The sequence below is a fragment of the Pristis pectinata genome, chromosome 1 (genome assembly GCF_009764475.1).
Source record: "Pristis pectinata isolate sPriPec2 chromosome 1, sPriPec2.1.pri, whole genome shotgun sequence".
In the NCBI taxonomy this organism is placed as follows: Eukaryota; Metazoa; Chordata; class Chondrichthyes; order Rhinopristiformes; family Pristidae; genus Pristis; species Pristis pectinata.
In genome coordinates, this window is record NC_067405.1 from 73,587,660 (window position 1) to 73,606,374 (window position 18,715).

General features: G+C 47.3%; 1 protein-coding gene across 2 annotated transcripts in view; it reads left to right on the forward strand.

Moving 5' to 3' along the window:
* The window catches only part of nrp2a (neuropilin 2a), an 89,444-nt gene that overhangs the window by 21,687 nt on the left and 49,042 nt on the right, over positions 1–18,715 (forward strand). For both annotated transcript variants that reach the window (XM_052028750.1, XM_052028753.1), the window contains exons 3-6: positions 6,250–6,431; positions 15,248–15,478; positions 16,819–16,974; positions 17,373–17,542. In XM_052028750.1, coding sequence (XP_051884710.1) covers positions 6,250–6,431; positions 15,248–15,478; positions 16,819–16,974; positions 17,373–17,542 — 739 coding nt within the window. The remainder of the gene's footprint in view (positions 1–6,249; positions 6,432–15,247; positions 15,479–16,818; positions 16,975–17,372; positions 17,543–18,715) is intronic.

The window sequence follows — 18,715 nt, forward strand, 5'->3', positions numbered from 1 at the left end:
GCAGTCTCTGTCGCAATGTAGGAAACACAGCAGCCAATTTGTGCACAGCAAGCTCCTACAAACAGCGATGTATTGAGCACCAACTAATCTGTTTAATCATTGGTTGGAGCACTGGAATGCTTTTCTGTTCTTGCACTTAATTTATAGCACAGAGAAGGTAATTCAGCCCAGTAGGTCCATTCCAGTACTTATACTCCACACAAATTTCCTCCCTCCCTACCTCATTCCACCCCATCAATATGTCCTTCTATTTGTCTCTCCCACATACCTACTCATTACCCCTAGTGTAGGTGATGGAGTCATATTGTCATAGAGTCATACAGCAGGTAAACAGGCCTTTCAGCCTAACTTGTCCATGCTGACCAAGGTGTCTTTCTGAGCCAGTCCCATTTGCCTGCATTTGGCCCATATCCCTTTAAACCTTTCCTGTCCGTGAACCTGGCCTAATGTCCTTTAAACATAATTGTACCAACTTCTACCACTTCCTCTGGCAGCTCGTTCCACATACGCACCACCCTCTGTGTGAAAAACTTGCCCCTTGGGTCCCCTTTAAATCTTTCCTCTCTCACCTTAAACTTATGCCCTCTGGTTTTAGACTCCCCTAGCCCGGGAAAAAGACCGTGACCATTCACCTTATCCTTGCCCCTTATGATTTTGTAAACCTCTATAAGGTCACCCTCAGCCTCCTACGCTGCAGGGAAAACAGCCCCAGCCTATCCAGTCTCTCCTTATAACTCAAGCCCTCCAGTCCTAGCAACATCCTTGTGAATCTTTTCTGCACCCTGGCACAAGAGCCACAAGAGGAAGATAGTGAAATATCTTTGCTCAGGGAATGTGGAATTGTGTGAGGTGGTTATGTACAACTCTCAGACTGAGCTTGACTGTTTCTGTCTAGCCTTAGACTTTCCTACCCTGCACACAACATTCAAGGTGTGGTTTCACCGACGTCTTGTACAGCTGTAACATGATGTCCCAACTCATGGTGGGCATAGGTTACAGGGAAATAAATGGGGAATCGGGAACGCTCAGCGTACCAGCATGGACTCAAGGGGCCAAATGGCCTCCATGTCATAAGGAAATATGAGAAACTCAACATGGGGTCATGAAGCAGTCGAGCTCAGTCTCCGAGAGTTGTATGTAACTACTCCACACAGTTCCACATTCTCTGAGCAAAAATGTTTTGCTGTCTTGCTCTTGAGGGCCGACACCCTCAAGCAAACTTTATGGAGCCAAATGCAGCTTCTTGGCCACACACTGAGCATAATGTTACTTACTGCCATCGCAAATGAATAGTGATGAGTCAGTCTATCTATGAAGGAAAGAGGATTTGATCTCACTTCACCCTTAAGAAAGTTCAAATTATTTTCAGTGTTTCCAAGACCATGAATTTATATCCCAGTAAAACAGCCCAAGTACCATGGTCCCCGATATAATTTTGACAAGATACACTAGAACACTGAGGACACCCGTTCACTTCTCTCCACCTGTGTGGAAAGTCCCCAAAGTGATTTTGATGCCATCTCTCACTCAGAACTAGACAAGTGACTAAAGGTCTTATCAAAGAGGTAGTGTCTAAGGAGCTTCTTCAGGGAAGACAGAGAAGCAGGGAGGCTGAGAGGCTTAGGGAAGAAATTCCAGAGCTCAGCTGATGTAGGGATGCTGGTGATGGGATGCAGGAATGTGGAAGAGGCCAGGTTTGGGGGAGAGATGGGTGAAGTGTGAGTGTGCTGCCAGTGTGCTCTCTCGGTGGACTTCCTTCAGTCGAACACTGTGGGCGTATCCTCCTTTAGACGTGTACTGATTACGATCATCATGCTCAGCCACTGGGCCCTTGGGGGAACACCTACCGTTTAAGTTGTGCTCAGCTGTGGATCTGTATAATTAATCACACACACGAGGATTTATCAGTCATGGTTTGTAGGGAGGGAGTTAAGGAGAGCTGCTGAGTGAGTAGGGGGGTGAGGGATGAAAATGGTTTGTGTTAGGACACAGGATGCAAGGTGGAAGGTGGGAAGGCAGCCCCGAAGGGGCAATAGTCGTGCGTAGAGGCAGCAGTAGTTGTGTGTAAAGGCAGCAATAGATGTGTGTAAAGGTAGCAATAGTTGTGTGTAGAGGCAGCAGTAGCTGTGTGTAGAGACAGCGATAAATACGTGTAGAGGCAGCAATAGATGCATGTAGAGGCAGCAATAGATGCGTGTAGAGGCAGCGATAGATGTGTGTAGAGCCAACAAAGGCACAGGTGAAGGCCTCTGTGGCCGATGAGCTGAGGCGGTCAGGTAGAGTCCGAGGTGGTCAGGAACAGTGCTGCAGAAGATAATGATGCTGCCCCATGGTGCCAGAGACCCAGGTTCAAGCCAGCAGACAGAGGTGGAGAGTTCCATCACCAGCAAAGGATGCTGACAGGTTGGGAGTGACAAAAGGGATGATAGTTACCACTGTCACAGCCACACAGGATGTCGTGGCTGGCTTTGGTCAGAGGCACTTGGATGCAGTGTCACAGTCGAAGCCTCCCTGGGGAGGGTGATTCAGATGAAGAAGGCCAGGGATGATGGGAGCAAGAGTTTGAGGCAACAACACCTTCCAGAGTTCTGGAGACAAACGAGGCGGGAGACAGAGCAATGGTTTGCAGCTCAGGTTGAGGACAGGAGATCTGAAGGAGAGGAGGATACTGCCGGAGAAAGGAGAACAGTATCAACCAATGAGGGGACCTGGAAGGGAGGTTTAGTGAGACTTGGGTCAAGGAAGCAGCAGATGGTGTTGCTGTGTTGGAATGAGAGCCAAGATTAAGTGCAGGTCAGGCCTTGGCCTTGAGCTGATGGCTGCAGGAATTGGCCTCAGCCAGCATCATTCCCCTCCCGGTCGAGGGAGTGGAAAAATCAGCCAGACTTCCAGCTTTCACCTGCTACCCGGTGATGCTAGCGATGTGAGAGAAGAATGTTCACACAGGACAGGGTCAGGCTTGCCTGGGACATCCCTCTGCATTCAGCAGCTTCACAGCCTCAGCGAAGCTTCAGGGTATGGTGAGGCTGGCCTGGCTATGTGAAACCCGTTGCACGTGCACACTGAAACTGTCCGACACCCAATGGACGTACAAGACCCAGGCTGGGCTTGCAAGAAGCTGATAAAACACCCGAACTCCTTCATTGCCTGAAACTACACCATTAGAATAACAACTGCATGGCTTTCCATCTGTGTTTGAATGAGATAACCATGTGAACATGTACACATACACATGCGTATACACTCATGCGTGCACGTGCACACAAAGACACATGCACACATCTAGAGACTCTCTCTCACACACACACACACAGATGTATGGATACACATGCAAGCACACACACACAGATGTATGGACACACACACACACACACACACACACACACACACACACACACTCGCCACAAGGAGCTGAATTACACTGACTGCTACAATGTTGGTTTTGCTGTCCTCTGCTGGAGAAGTTGAGGCTTACACCTTAGGTTCCTCACAGTCCCGGGACAAGCAACAGTCTTAAGTGCCTTTAGCACTCAGCTTTCTCAGTATAAATGAGAGAGATTTGCATTGATGTGGCTCCTTCCACAATGTCAGGATGTCTCAAACATCAACCCAGCTAATCAAACATGTATTGCAGTGTAATTACTGTTGAGCTGTAGGACGTGCCAGTTTACAAGGCCAGTTCCCACACTGTGCTTGCAGGCAGATAACCAGCTTTAATGTTGTTGAGGCTTCAATATTGTCCAAGGTGTGGTGGGGGGGGGGGGGGGGAGGTAACACCCTTGCTCCTTTTCCTAATAATGCTGTGAAAGCTTTATGTCTGCCTGAGGGAGCGGACAAGGCCTCGGTTTAACATCACGTATGAAAGAGCCACAGGGCAACACTCCCTTGTTCCATTTTCCGAGCTATCGAGGCTTTATCTTCCTGATTCCAACATAATGCTTAATATTCTTAGCTCAGCAGAAAGGTATTGATATTCCTTTCAGCTGCACATATATACCAGGGGAGCAGCCCTTTATGCAAAGCAGACTTTCTTCAATTTACCTTGGCCTGCATTAGTATGAGTCCTACACCTCCTCACTTTCCGAACTCTCCCGCAAGAACGGAAAGTAGTTCCTTATCTTCTTTGTCAAGTCACGTAGGAAAGAGATAGCTGAGGAATATCATACAAGACATTTTAAATCATGAAGGGCATTAGTACGGTCACACTGAGAAATAAAAAGGGAAATCTAAAAGCAGGGGCTGTAGATGTAAGGTGGTTAGTTATAGATCCAGTAGAAAGCACAGGAGGAGTCACTGAGTGGGAATGTGTGGAACGCACAAGGTTCAGCTAAGATGAACAGTGACGATGTATTGAAGGGGGTGGATATGGTGATAGGAGTTAGATGGTGAGTGGAAGTTTAAGTGGAGCATTAGCACCAGCAGTGACCAGTTAGGCCAAATCACCAACTTCTGTGCTGTGCTGCAAATCTGATGTAGTTCTACACCATAGAAAATGCCGGAAGCAGTCAGTGGGTCAGGCGGCATCTGCAGAGAGAGAAACAGAGTTAATATTTCAGGTCCAAAAACCCTTTGTCAGTTCTGACGAAGGGTCTTCAGCCTCAAATGTTAACTCTTGTTTCTCGTTCCACAGATGTTGCCTGACTCGCTGAGTGTTTCCAGCATTTTCTGTTTTTATTTCAGATTTTGAGCATCTGCAGTTTTTTGATTTGCAACATCAGGGATAAACCTCGTGAGATCTGCTGACTGGAGTGGATGGAACGTTGTGCCTGTCCCTGGGTCAGAGTGAGAACGAGATGGTCTCTATCTCTGTTCACCCTGATTGGCTGCTCACGGTCTAAACCTTGATTGCAATGGCAACAGAATCGGGCATCAGCCACAACAAACAGGCATCACCTACCCAGTGGGTGAATGGCAGTCTGTTACTGTGCGGGGTTGTAGGGCTGATGTTGGCTGCTTGTGCTCAAGAACAGCCTGTGTTTCTGTGGTAGCTCTCACACCAACAACTCATCCCAAACATGCAAATACTGCTGTAATGCAGGAAAGATGCTGATGACAACCAGGTTATTAGATAAATATCATCGTGGTTGTTACTCAAAGTGGTACCAGAGAATCTTTTACCTCCACAGATGGGACCTGCGTTTAATGTTGTATCTGAAAGACTGCACCCCAGACAGTGATGCCGCACTCAAAGTGTCAAGTCTGTATGTTTTTGTTCCAGTGTTTGCTGGCACTTGAGAACACAGCCTTCTGATTCAGAGGCAAGAGCTTCAAGACTGACACTGGGGACTCTTTGAATTTAATGTCCCAAGTTGACACTGAGCAGCCCAAAACTGATACCAACTCCGCAAGTATGTAGCCTGTCCTGCCCAGAACCATAACCTCTCACACAGGTGAGACGAGATCAGAAAAGTGCACAGGAGCGCCACCACTTGCAGGTTCCCCCTACAAGTCGCACACTGTCATCGTTCTTCTTTGTCACTGGGTCTAAATAATGCAACTCCCTCCCCAAAGACACTGTGGGAGCGCCTTCATTAGGAGGACAGCAGTGGTTCAAGGTGGGAGCTCATCGCATTCTGTATTTCTTTACAGCATGGAAGGAAGCCAACTGAACCATCGAATCAATGCCGGCTCACAGAGCAATCCCACTTCCAACTAATTATCCCTGTAACCTCTACTGCCCACAACTCCCCCCCTCAGATTCTCCCCCTCACCTACACATTAGGGGTACTTACAGCGGCCAATTAACCCACCAACCCACATGTCTTCAAATGCGGGAGGAAACCGGAGCACCCACACAGTCACAGTGAGAACGTGCAAACTCCACATGGGCAGTGCCCAAGGTCAGGAGTGAACACAGGTCTCTGGAGCCGCGAGGCAGTGGCACTTCCAGCTGTGCCACTGTGCTGCTCTTCTCAAGGGTAATTGAGAATGGAGTTAAGTGCTGGCTTTGCCAGTGATGCCCAAGAAGGAATTTCTTTAGCTGATGTTATTCTCAATCTGGAGAAGTAAACCCAATGGTCTGAGCATCTTGGGAGGGAATGTGACTTTGGTGGATAATGTAAGGCGTCATCAGACAATAGAGCTCTTTCTACACTACACTGATGGCTCTCACTGATGGAAGCAAGAGTCTGAGGGAGTCCACTTTCCATTGACTTCAGTGCTGTCACCTAGAGTCACCTGGTCAAGAAGAGAGCAGATGACCACTGAGTCCGCTACACTTTTAACGTCTCATATCTCCATCCTCCTTAGGTATGACTACATTGAAATCCGGGATGGAGACGGGGAGAGTGCGGACCTGCTGGGAAAGCACTGCGGGAACATTGCCCCCACGTCTATCATCTCCTCGGGTTCTGCGCTTTACATCAAGTTTGTGTCAGACTACGCACACCAAGGGGCAGGATTCTCGCTGCGTTACGAGATCTTCAGGACAGGTTGGCTTCACATCTGTGCGTTATGGCCGCGGTGAAGGTTTCCAACCCTAATTCTGTGTGGTTTGTGATTGTCACACCAGTGCCTGGAGGCACTTCACGCGATTTTGAACAAGTGGGAGGTTTGGAGAGGCAGCATACAAATGTAAGATGTGCGTCAGGCATGGGACAGGAGGGGATCCAAGTGCATGTTATAGAGAAGTAGTAAAAATCACTCACACAGAGAAACTTTCCTGCCTTATTTCAGTCAGTGAAAGGAGGAAATTTAAGGACTTAAGAAGTTCATTCATGAACACAATTTAACCCACATTTCCACTGGGGCTCCAAACAAAACAAAATAGGAGCAGGCCCCTCAAGCCTTCCCCACTACTCAATATGATCATGGTTGATCTACCCCAGGCCTCAACTCTCTCCGATCCCCAGAGCCCTCAATCCCCTGACTTCTCGAGAAGGTATCTACCTCCACTTTAAGTACTTTTAATGGTTGGGCCTCCACGTCTCTCTGGGGCAGAGAATTCCAGAGATTCATTACCTTCTGAAAGAAGAAATTTCTACCTACCTTGGTTTTAAATGACCTGCCCCTTATCTTGAAACTATGTCTCCTCATTTGAGACTCTCCCTGGTGAAAACTTCTACCCTGTCTCGCCCTCTTAGGATCTTAAGTTTCAATAAAATCACCCCTCATTCGTCTAAATTCCAAAGAATACAGGCCCAAATTTTTTAGCCTCTGACGGGAGGAGGGCATTCATCCTGTTCCTAATTTAATCAGATTACCATCGACTTACATCTGAACTCTATCTACCTGTCTTCGTTGCATAGCTTCACCTAATAAAAATCCGGGTTACATTCTCAGTTAACTCAACAGTTTTTTGGAGTAAGGGACTCTCGATTACCCTTGCGAGAAATGCTTCTGATAAAAAAAAATGCCCTAGTCCTAATTTTAAAGATTATGCCCCTCTCTTCAAGATTTATGATTGTGAAGTGACTGCACTCAGGGGCAGACAGCTGGCTGGTTCCTGCATCTGAAGCAATGTGGGAGAGTGAGTGGAAATCAGCCATTCATTTGATGGCATTCGCCCTCACCCCCAGCTGGTGAGAGACCAATGTCAATGGGTATAATTGCTCAGCTCCAGTAGTAGTGGACCTTGCACTTCCCTGGTTGGGATGGGATAATTCAGGTAGGACAAAGATTTAGGCCAGGAGACTAGGATTAAGCTAAATAGCCCCATTTTTGCCAGCATGAACACAATAGGTTGAATGGCCTCTCCTGTGCCACAAATCTAAATGACCCCAATGTGTAGGTGAGCGGTAGAATCTGGGGGGAGTTGATGGGAATGTGGGGAGAATAGGTTGCAGGGAAAATCAGTGGGGAGTGGGATTGCTGGGCGAGCCAGCATAGATTTGGTGGGCCAAATGGCTTCTTTCTCTGTCTTAAAGAATGTTATGAGATGCCATCTTGAAGTGCTGCAGCCCTTCAATTGAAGATGCCCCCACAGTGCCGTTAGGGAAGGGAGTCCCAGGATTTAGATGCAGTGACATGGAGATAGCCTGCTCAGTGTACCAGCTACACTCACGCCTTTACCAAATGAAGGACGAGGGGTGGGGAATCCAAGCCCGTGGGACTCACAGCCCCAAAAGACAATGTAACCTGAGGTTCCTGTCCTGTACTAGCTCAACCCAACCAAGGGTTCCTGCCCACCACCCCCACATCCATCCTCCCCAGAAAAAGCGCAGGCTATTCAGCCCCTTGAGCCTGTTCTGCTCAGGCAGATGGTGGCTGATCTGCACCTTACTCCTACTTGCTTGGTGATGATAGAGTTCGCATTGGCCAACCAGGAGGAACAAACACCTGGGTTTATCAGATGTTGGGCAGTTTGGATGGATATTGGGCAGTTCAGGTGGATCTTGGGTGGTATGGGTGGGTATGGGCAGTTTGCATGGACATGTGGTAGTATGGGTGGATATGTTGTAGTGTGGGTTATGTATGCGCCTCAGTGGAGCCCCACTCAATACGCCAGGACATGTCATTTTACCATTGCGCTTCATCGTAAAGTTTATTAGTTGGACAAGAGCCTATAAAGGCTGTTTAACTGGCTGTTGGGAGTCCTCTAACTGTCTAAGGACAATCAACCTGTGTGGTTGGCTGTATTAATAAGAATATCAGAACATAAGAACTAGGAGCAGGAGTAGGCCATCTGGCCCATCGAGTCTGCTCCGCCATTCAATAAGATCATGGCTGATCTGGCCGTGGACTCAGATCCACCTACTTGCCTTTTCCCCATAACCCTTAATTCCCCTACTATGCAACAATCTATCTAACTGTGTCTGAAATATATTTAATAAGGTAGCCTCTACTGCTCATTGGTCCACCAATGCGAGGGGGGAGAGGTGCAGTCTGCCCTCGTGTGATGTAAGCAGAACTGGCATCAGTGGTAAGTCACAGAGAAATCGATCAGACCGGTGACTGCGCTGACTGCCCAGGTTAGCTTGGTGCTGTGAAACGGTGGTTACACTGGTGGGAGCGAGGTTGTGGATTGAGCCTGTCACTGTCATTGCTCCTCACAGCTGTGGTAAGTCAAGGATTTCTGCAAACCTGAATCTGAGCGCTCTTTCAATGTAGAGCCAGTCCTGCTCTGGGATCTTGTACCTGCACCGGTTGTGGCTTTATCAGCAACTCACCTTTGAATGACCACACACCACACACACACATACACATTGCATGTACACATACAGACATTGCATGTATACACACACATCACATGTGCACACACACTGCGAGTACACACATAGACATTGTGTGTGCACACACAAACAGACATTGAATGTGCACACACACACATTGTGTGTACACATACAGACACTCATTGCATGTACACACACAGACATCGTGTGTGTACACACATACAGACATTGCATGAGCACATACAGTATGCAGACATCACATGTGCACACACATACACTGCGTGTGCACACACACATCACAGTATGTGCGTGCACACACACACACACACACACACACACACACACACACACACACACACACACACACACACACACACACACACACACACACACACACAGAGGCACAATGAGAGCATTTGGTAGTTATTAGCTCACACACATGGCAACATAACAAAAACAGCCTGACTTCCTGCTGTGGATCCTTCCCTGGTGACCTTCGCTGAGAAATGTGTGTTTGTCTGGGCCCTGAATATGGTCAACAGCAACAATCTGTTCTTCATTCTGTCTTCACGAGCGCAATATCCCTCACAGGGTATTGATCAGACAAAATACAACATCAGGTCTCGCAGCAGGACAGGTGACAAGCTTGGCCAAAGAGACGGTCAAAGCTTGGTCAATGAGCTGGGCTTTAGGCAGCATTCTGACAGTGGAAAGAGAAGAGGAGAGAGATTTTGGTGGGAATTCCAAAATTTAGGGGCTCGACACGGCTTCCAGTGGTGGGGAGATTGAAAATGGGACAGGCAAGAGGCCTAATTTGATGTGTGATTCATTTTTGAAAGTGGCAAAGTACTTTTGTCTCAGGATAGAAGTGTGATCCCTTCCCATTCTCTCTTCTTTCCTAATCAGTCTGTACCTTCTTCTCTATCCATGTATTTATGCTTTTTCTCTCCATATATATATCTGCTTTTATTTCTCTCTCTCTCTCTCCCTCTATCTCTCTATCTCTCTATCTATCCATCTCTCTGTCTCGGTCTCTCTACCTTTCTCTCTACCCCTCTCTGTGTCTCCATTTGCCTCTCTCTATCCATCTCTCTCCCTCTATCTCTGTCAGTCCCTGTGTCTCTGTCTGTCTGTCACTCATTCTCTGTTATCCTCTCTCTCCCCGTCTCTGCTCTCTGTCTCCGTCTCTTTCTGTCTGTCTGTCTGTCTCTCTCTTTGTCTGTCTGTCCCTTTCTCTGTCTGTCTGTCTCTCCCTCTATCTCTCTGTCTCTGTCTCTCTGACTTTCCCTGCACCAATGGGTCTCTCCACAAGTTGCGCTCTCTCTGCTTCCTCCCGGCCGTTCTGTTGCTCTCCCTTCTCCGTCCATCACTGTCTGACGTTCACCTTTCTCTCTTTTGCTCACACGGCCTTGGCCTTTTGTGCGGGGGTGGGGGGGGGGGAATGTTTAGAAATAAACAACGAATCATATTTCTTGGCTGCCAGCCGGCCGCAGAACATAAAGCCAGAAGTGCAAGAGACTGCAAAAAAGAAAGCGTGAGATGAGATGGGTCACATATTATCCACCCTCTGTGATGGTGGCTCCACAGTTAAATAAACAGAAGCTACATTCTTGGCTTAAGCTTCAACTGCTGAACAGACAAATGTGTAAATCCAGCTCTCTTGGCTGCCCTGCTCTGTTATCGTCTCTCATAACAAAGGCACAATATGCCGGGCTTTCCAAGTATTCTTTCTGTTGGTGACCTCCCCCCTGTTTATTCGTTCTCAGCCATCTCTCCCGTCCTTCATTTCTTTCCTGCCTTTGGAGTTTGGAGTTTTCTTCCTGGCAAGTCTTGGTACCTTCGCAAGTTGAAGAGATGTTGTTAGAAGGATATGCCCTTTCCCTCGTTTCACTTTGAACGCTTCAATTTTTGGCTGCTGCAGAGGTGTTGGAGCTGGGAGGGATGGAGACGTGATGGACAGTTGGGGTTAATCCAAAGAATCAATTGGCTGTGTAAGTGGAGGATAAACCAATGAGGGGAGGTCGGGTGTAGTGTGGTTTGAGGGCAAATCACATGATCGGGAGAACACAGGGTTGCCAAACAGGGTACATGGACAGAGTTGTTACTCACTTGCTGGCAGAGGGAGGCAGCTCCTGAACCTGTAGGCAGTGGCCTGGACTACCTATCCAGAATCATGTTCAAGTGTCATTACAACAGCAAGGTTAAAATCTGTTAAAATTTAAGCGATTAAATACATCTGGAAAGAAAAGCCAGCCTTGGTGACAATGACACCACTTGATTGTTGTAAAAGCCCATCGAGTTCCCCAAGGTTTTTCAGGAAGGAAATCTGCCGTCCCTGCCCATTCTGGCCCAGCCTCTAACCCACTTTAGGGGCAATTGGAGGTGGACAATAAATGCCAGGTTTAGCAGCAATGTCCATGTAAATTAACAAAAAAGATTTTTACAGGGAATCACAAATGATTTGTTCCAATTTCAGCCCAAATCCACCCATACTAACCAATATTACCCATATCTACCCATACCACCACGTATCCATCCATATTGCCCAATATCCATCCAAACTGCCCAACGTCTCGTAAACCCGGGTGTTTGTTTCTCCTGGGTTGGCCAATGCCAACTGCACCACCATTAAGCAAGTGGGATTAAGATGCAGATCAGCCACCATCTGCCTGGGCAGAACAGGCTCGAGGGCTGGATTGATAGGCTTGATCGGCAACGGGAAGTCAGGCTGCCTTTGTTATGTTGCCATGGTGTGAGCTAATAACTACCAAATGCTCTCATTGTGCCTGTGTGTGGTGTCGTGTGTGTGTGAGAGAATGTGTCTGGTGTGTGGTGTCAGTGTGTGTGTGTGTGTGTGTGTGTGTGTGTGTGTGTGTGTGTGTGTGTGTGTGTGTGTGTATGTGTGTGTGTGTGTGTGTGTGTGTGTGTGTGTGTGAATGTGTGTGGTGTCAGTGTGTGTGTGTGCATGTGTGTGTGTGTGTGTGTGTATACATGTCTGTGTTTGTGTGTGTGAATGTGTGTAGTGTGTGGTGTTGTGTGTGTGAGAGAGAATGTGTCTGGTGTCAGTGTGTGGTGTGTGTGTGTGTGTGTGTGTGTGTGTGTGTGTGTGGTCATTCAAAGGTGAGTTGCTGATAAAGCCACAACTGGTGCAGGTACAAGATCCCAGAGCAGGACTGGCTTTACATTGAAAGAGCGCTCAGATTCAGGTTTGCAGAAATCCTCGACTTACCACAGCTGTGAGGAGCAGTGACAGTGACAGGCTCAATCCACAACCTCGCTCCCACCAGTGTAACCACCGTTTCACAGCACCAAGCTAACCTGGGCAGTCAGCGCAGTCACCGGTCTGATCGCTTTCTCTGTGACTTACCACTGATGCCAGTTCTGCTTACATCACACGAGGGCAGACTGCACCCCTCCCCCCTCGCATTGGTCAACCGATACTCCCAACCACACAGGCTGATTGTCCTTGGACAATTAGACGACGCTTGACAGCCAGTTGGACAGCCTTTATAGCCTCATGTCCAACTAATAAACTTTACATTGAAACACAGTGGTAAAATGGCATGAATATACAACGGATATATCTCCAGCTGTCTACCGTTTCTGGAGAATGATCCTGATTCTCGGAAAAACATCATCTGACGTGTCAGATTTTTCCATGAAGTTAGCACTGGACACTGTGAGTCAGAGAGCAGTAACTCCTGACACTGAGGGCTTGTTGTAAATAAAGTGACTTCGACTGGAAATATATCCTTGAATGAACAAAAGAGTCAAAACATACCGTGTGGACAATCTGCTTTTAAGTATACAGGTGAGTGAGAGGCCTGCAGTTAATTTTGGAACAATTAAATCAGTCGAAAGAAAAACAGACGTTAGTGGAATGATATCCAGGCCTGAAAGCCTGAAACTCGAGTTGGTTTATAAGTCATCTGAACTGTCAGTGACTGCATTACTCCTTGTAACACATGATCGAAGCCAGCTGGTGTTATTTATAAAGGGTTCAATTCCTTTGTGTTGTGCAACGGTTCAACTCAAACACACTTAACTGTACATCCTGAGGGATCAGTGGCAATTATGGTGATATGGTGTGACAATGGGGCAGACTCCTGTGTTGTTAACAGTCTATGAGACACAACTTTGCTGGGCTGCCAGACAAATGCATTTTGTATTTAACATGTGTGTGGGGTGGGAGGTTGGGCTGCAGAGTCAATGGACTGTATCTTGCTGCAAACTAACAGCTTGTTCGTGATGCTGGCTGTCATTAATGTTCAAATCAGTCATCAGGGAATCACGTTGCGGGTTGCAAATTGCCAGACCCTGCTGGTTGATTTACATCAATAGATTGCTGGCTTTGCACACACAACTTAGGGGGTGGCACTGTGGCGCAGCAGGTAGGGATGTTGCCTCACAGCAGTGGAGACCCGGGTTCAATCCTGACCTCAGGTTCCGGCTGTGTGGAGTCTGCACATTCCCCCTGTGACTCTGTGGGTTTCCCTGGATGCTCTGGTTTCCTCCCACATCCCAAAGACATACGGGTTGGTAGGCTAATTGGCCACTGTAAGTTGCCCCTAGTGTGTAGGTGAGGGGTAGAATCTGGGAGGAGTTGATGCAAACGTGGGGAGGATAAAAGAAAGGGATTAATGTAAGATCAGTGATTGATGGTCAGTGAGGACTCGGTTGTTTCCATGCTGCATCTTTGTGTGACTAAAGCATCTCACCCAGACTCCCCCTTATGGAACTCACCAGAGAATGTCCAGCTTAGTAATTAATAGTGCAAGAACTGATGTAAGTTGTTGTACATTGCCAATCAACCTCTCTAGCCCAGAAAGGAGACAGTTTTAAAATGGTTCAATACCATTGTCACCTCAGTTTGAAGGGCAGCACAGTGGCACAACTAGTAGAACCGCTGCCTCCTAGGGTTGTTTACCCCGGAGTGTTGGAGGCTGAAGGGAGACCAGATAGAAGTTTATAAAATTATGGGAAGCATAGATCGGGTCAAGAGTCAGTCTTTTTCCCCAAGTGTCAAATACTAGAAGGCATAGGTTTAAGGTGAGAGGGGGTAGGTTTAGAGGTGATTTACGTGGCAAGTTTCTTTAGACAGAGAGTGGTAGGTGCCTGGGACACGATGCCAGGGGAAGTAGTGGAAGGAAATACGATAACAATGTTTTAGAGGCATTTAGATGGAAACATGAACAGGCAGGGATATAGGCCATGTGCAGGCAGATGTGGAATTAAAACTGGCTTCATGGTCGGCACAGACATGGTGGGCTGAAGGGCCTGTTCCTGTGCTGTACTGTTCTAAGTCCTATGCTCATGGCCCAAGAGTGAACAAACAGAAGTTGGCCTGCCTCTAGACCAGGCCGTGTGGGAAAGATGACACCTTCAAGTTACACGGGCTATTTGAATAGTGTGAATTGGCCTCAGTGCCCTGAGCTTCCATGGTGTTGATACCTTGAACACGCTGCTAAAGGAGGTGGAGTCAGATACAATGATTACATGTAAGAGGCATTTAGACTGGCACTTGAATAGGTGAGGCACAGAAGGATACCGTACTAAAGCAGGCAAATGGGATTGGTGTCGTTGGACAAAAAGGTCGGCATGGACATGGTGGGCTGAAGGGCCTGTAAGACTCTGTATGACTCTGACTCTTTTGGAGAATCATTGACACACAGACTGTCTGGAATTGACAGAGGTAATGCCCGTTTATACAGGCTGAAACTCTCTGGTTTGGCATTCTGTGATCTGGTAACTCCTGTAGTCCAGCATGTTTTGTATCTCTGGTACAGATCTATACTAATTCACTAATTCTAACTACATCTAACTAAAATCTGAAGTTAACTAATATCTGCACTAATCTGTTGCTAATTAACCTTCTAGTGCTACTTTTGCAATCTCAGCATGGAGAAACTTTGGGTTACGGACGGTCCTGAGAACTCTTAGGTGACCCGGGGAGTATTTATACTTAAAAAAGAACAGTTCTTCGGCTCAGAGGAAGATGATCGGGGGCAACTTCTGTGGTCTGGATTTTCCATGATCCACCACCAGACAGGTCCCAAGGGTGCCAGACTTGAGAGCTTCTACCTGCATTGGGAACAACGCCACTGACTTAGATGCCTTATTGTTATTTTCTTCTGCAGGGTCTGATGATTGCTCCAAGAATTTCACAGCTCTCAGTGGCGTGATCGAGTCTCCCAGTTTCCCTGACAAGTACCCTCACAACCTGTACTGCACTTACATCATCCTGGCTCCGCCAAGGTCAGAAGTGACCCTCACCATGCTCACCTTTGACCTAGAGTATGATCCTTTGCAGATCGGACCAACAGACTGCAGATACGACCGTCTTGATGTTTGGGATGGCTTTCCAGAGGGTAAGGCTGTTGGTTGTTCTAAAGAAATAGAAAATGTTTCATTGTCCACATAAAACCTACGCTTCTGATTACATATTTTGCACTTTGTTTTTTTAGTAGAGCAAAGTATTGGGGTTTTATCCATTACTACCCCCACCCCTATACGCCTTCCTTAAGATTGGACACTTTTAAGATTAAAGTCGGGTGCTGGATTGAACTGATGTAGTTCTCCACCCCACCCAACACATCAGGGGAGGGGAGTGTTACACAGGAGGGGCGACAACTTCAGTGCTTTCAGAGAAAGGGGAGAGGGTGAAATAAATGAATCTGTGGTGGGATGAGGCTGTTGGGCCCTTCGTGTGGGCTTCATGTCTCAGCTGCCATGTATGGTAAGGTGAAAGGTTAACGATAAGGCTTTCCAGGCAAGGAAAGCCAATCACATGCAGCTGCTGGGATGTGCAAGGGTGAAGGGTCAGTGGGGGTTGGGTCACCTTGGTTGACTGACCTCTCTTGTCCTTGCTTAAGTGACGCCTGCAAAGAACTAAGCAGTGTCCGAAGATATTTGAGGCCTCCCATGCTCAGCGGGTTAGAGCAGCTGCCTCGCAGAGGCAGAGACCCGGGTTCAAACCTGACCTCCGGTGCTGTCTGCGTGGAGTTTGCACATTCTCCCTGTGACCATGTGGGTTTCTTCTGGGTGCACCGGTTTCCTCTCACATCCCAAAGACATGCGGGTTGGTGGGTTAATTGGCCACTGTAAATTGTGCAGATGAGTGGGAGAATCTGGGGAGAGTTGGAGAGAATGTGGGAAGAGAAAATGGGATTAACGTAGGATTAGTGTAAATGGGTTTTTGACAGTTGGTGGGCTGAGAGATCTGTTACAGTACTGTATCTATGGCTCTTTGATACAGTATATGGGGAATGTGGGTAATACTATTAACTAGTTTGATAAGTTTTGCCTCTTTCCTTTGTAATGTCCATTGGTTGTAACTCTTTAAAAAGAGGGGCAAATTCATTGATACCCTTTGTGAATGGTGCTGGGGCAATCTAATGTCTCTGTATTGGTTACTTTGGAAAAGGATGTACAGTAGGCTGTTCTTCGAGTTGGGGAAAAATGAGACAATGAGACACAGCTTGCTAACACTGCTCTTTTTAATTCTTTCCAACAAGTACCGACTGTCTACTACCTTCTCTGCCCTGCCAAAGGATGAGCTGCCCCAAAGGATCTCACCTGATGTGTTTTTCAGTTGAAGCTGTTATGTATTTTTGGCATTTAGAATAAGTTTCAAGTAGAGAAAGGAAATGACTTTTGGAGACTGCTCCAACTTCATGCTCCATTTGCGTTTTCTTCACCTCTTCTGCAGTGAGTCCTCTGATTGGGCGCTATTGTGGCTCAAAGATCCCAGCCGTGATCCGGTCTGATACAGGAATCATGTCGCTGACATTCCACACCGATATGGCCGTGGCAAAAGATGGCTTCTCGGCTGAGTACAACATCACCACGAAAGAAACTCAGGACTGTGAGTAGGATGTATAGCATTGACCCCATTAAATGGCGTGTTTGGGGGAGCTAGCAAAATTAACATAACTTAGATCCTTCCCAAGGAAGAGATCCACAGCATCGACCTCAACGTAATAGGGACTTGGTCAATGGTCCCTCTTCATGAGTTTGCGAGGATGGGTAGTGTGGGGCAAATGGGGCAACTGTTTTGAAGCTCTGTTATTCTACATAGATGTAAATAAAACTGGTACATCAGTCCTTGTTGACCCCTTCTCTCCTTGCATGCCACTGTTAACCAGCTGTGCCAATAACTTTCCAATACCTTCTGTGGATGCTAATCAAGCTCGAGTGCTTTGTAAAGGCTTAACTTTGGCTACACACTAGTCAAAGGCTACAGCTGTTCAATTGTACTTGCAGCCTATCAGTGCAACAGCCCACTGGGAATGGAATCTGGTCAGATCAGCAACATGCAGATCACGGCTTCGTCCTCCTATTCTTTGGGAAACTGGGAAGCGAGCCAAGGTCGACTCAATCACCACATCAATGGTTGGACGCCCAATGAGGACACCACTAGGGAATGGATCCAGGTAGGACTGGAAGCTGGCTGAAGAGCAGAATTCCAAACACATTGGGGGGGGAGGGCGGAGTGGTGCAGATAATAGTCCTTGAACAGAGATCTGATCAACACGTTGGGTGTTGGACACCGGGGGTCCATCAACTGGTTGAACTGTAGTGCTATAGACCCCAGTGAGGAACAGGCAACTGAGATTACAATCCCACTTGATGAACAACTCCCACCACATTAAGATCATATAAAGTTTGCCATTGTTGAGTATACTTGCAACAATTGGCCATTTGGATCAGTTGGTAACAGTGAGTAAGAAGGCTGAATGTTCATGTCCCATTCCAGTGACTTGAGCACAAGAAGTATGTTGACTCGGTCCTCTCAGGAAAGACCTGTCCTCTCAGATGTTGGTTAAGATCCCATGACGCTATTCAAAGAAGAGCTGGAGAGTTCTTCTGGATTCCAAGCCAACATTATTTCTCAACCCAACAGCCTTTGTCACTATTGGTGTTTGTGGAAGCTTGCAGCTAACAAATTCATTGCTATGTTTCCCACCTTTCATGGATGACTGTGCATTATTGGCTGTGAAGGTGGGATGTCCTGCAGTTGTGGAAGGCACTTCGTTAACTCAAGCTCTTTACCTTAATTACTGAGTGACTATACTGACATTTCCAGTGCTGGGACTTATACAGAACACACAATGCAAACATAGGCATTTGATGCAAGTGGTCCATGCAGTGGTTTTCCTGCACATGATTCTCCACCCACCAACCCAATCAACAAAACCTTCCATTCCAAGGCTTTGTTAACCCATTGCATATATTTGGATGGCACAATACACAGCTGCTGTCTCACAGCTCCAGCGATCTGAGTTCAATCCTGACCTCTGGTGCTGTCTGTGTGGAGTTTGCACGTTCTCCCTGTGACAGTGTGGGTTTCATCTGGGTGCTCCGGTTTCCTGCCACATCCCAGAGACGTGCGGGTTGGTAGGTTAATTGTGAACTGTAAATTGCCCCGTGTGTGTGGGTGAGTGGGAGAATCTGGGGGGAGTTGATGGGAATGTGGGGAGAATAAAATGGGATTGGTGTTAACTGGGTGTTTGACAGTCAGTATAAACTCTGTGGGCTGAAAGGTTTGTTTCTACTATGTAAGGCTTTTTCTCTCTTTCCCTTTCTCTTTCTCTCTCTGTCACACA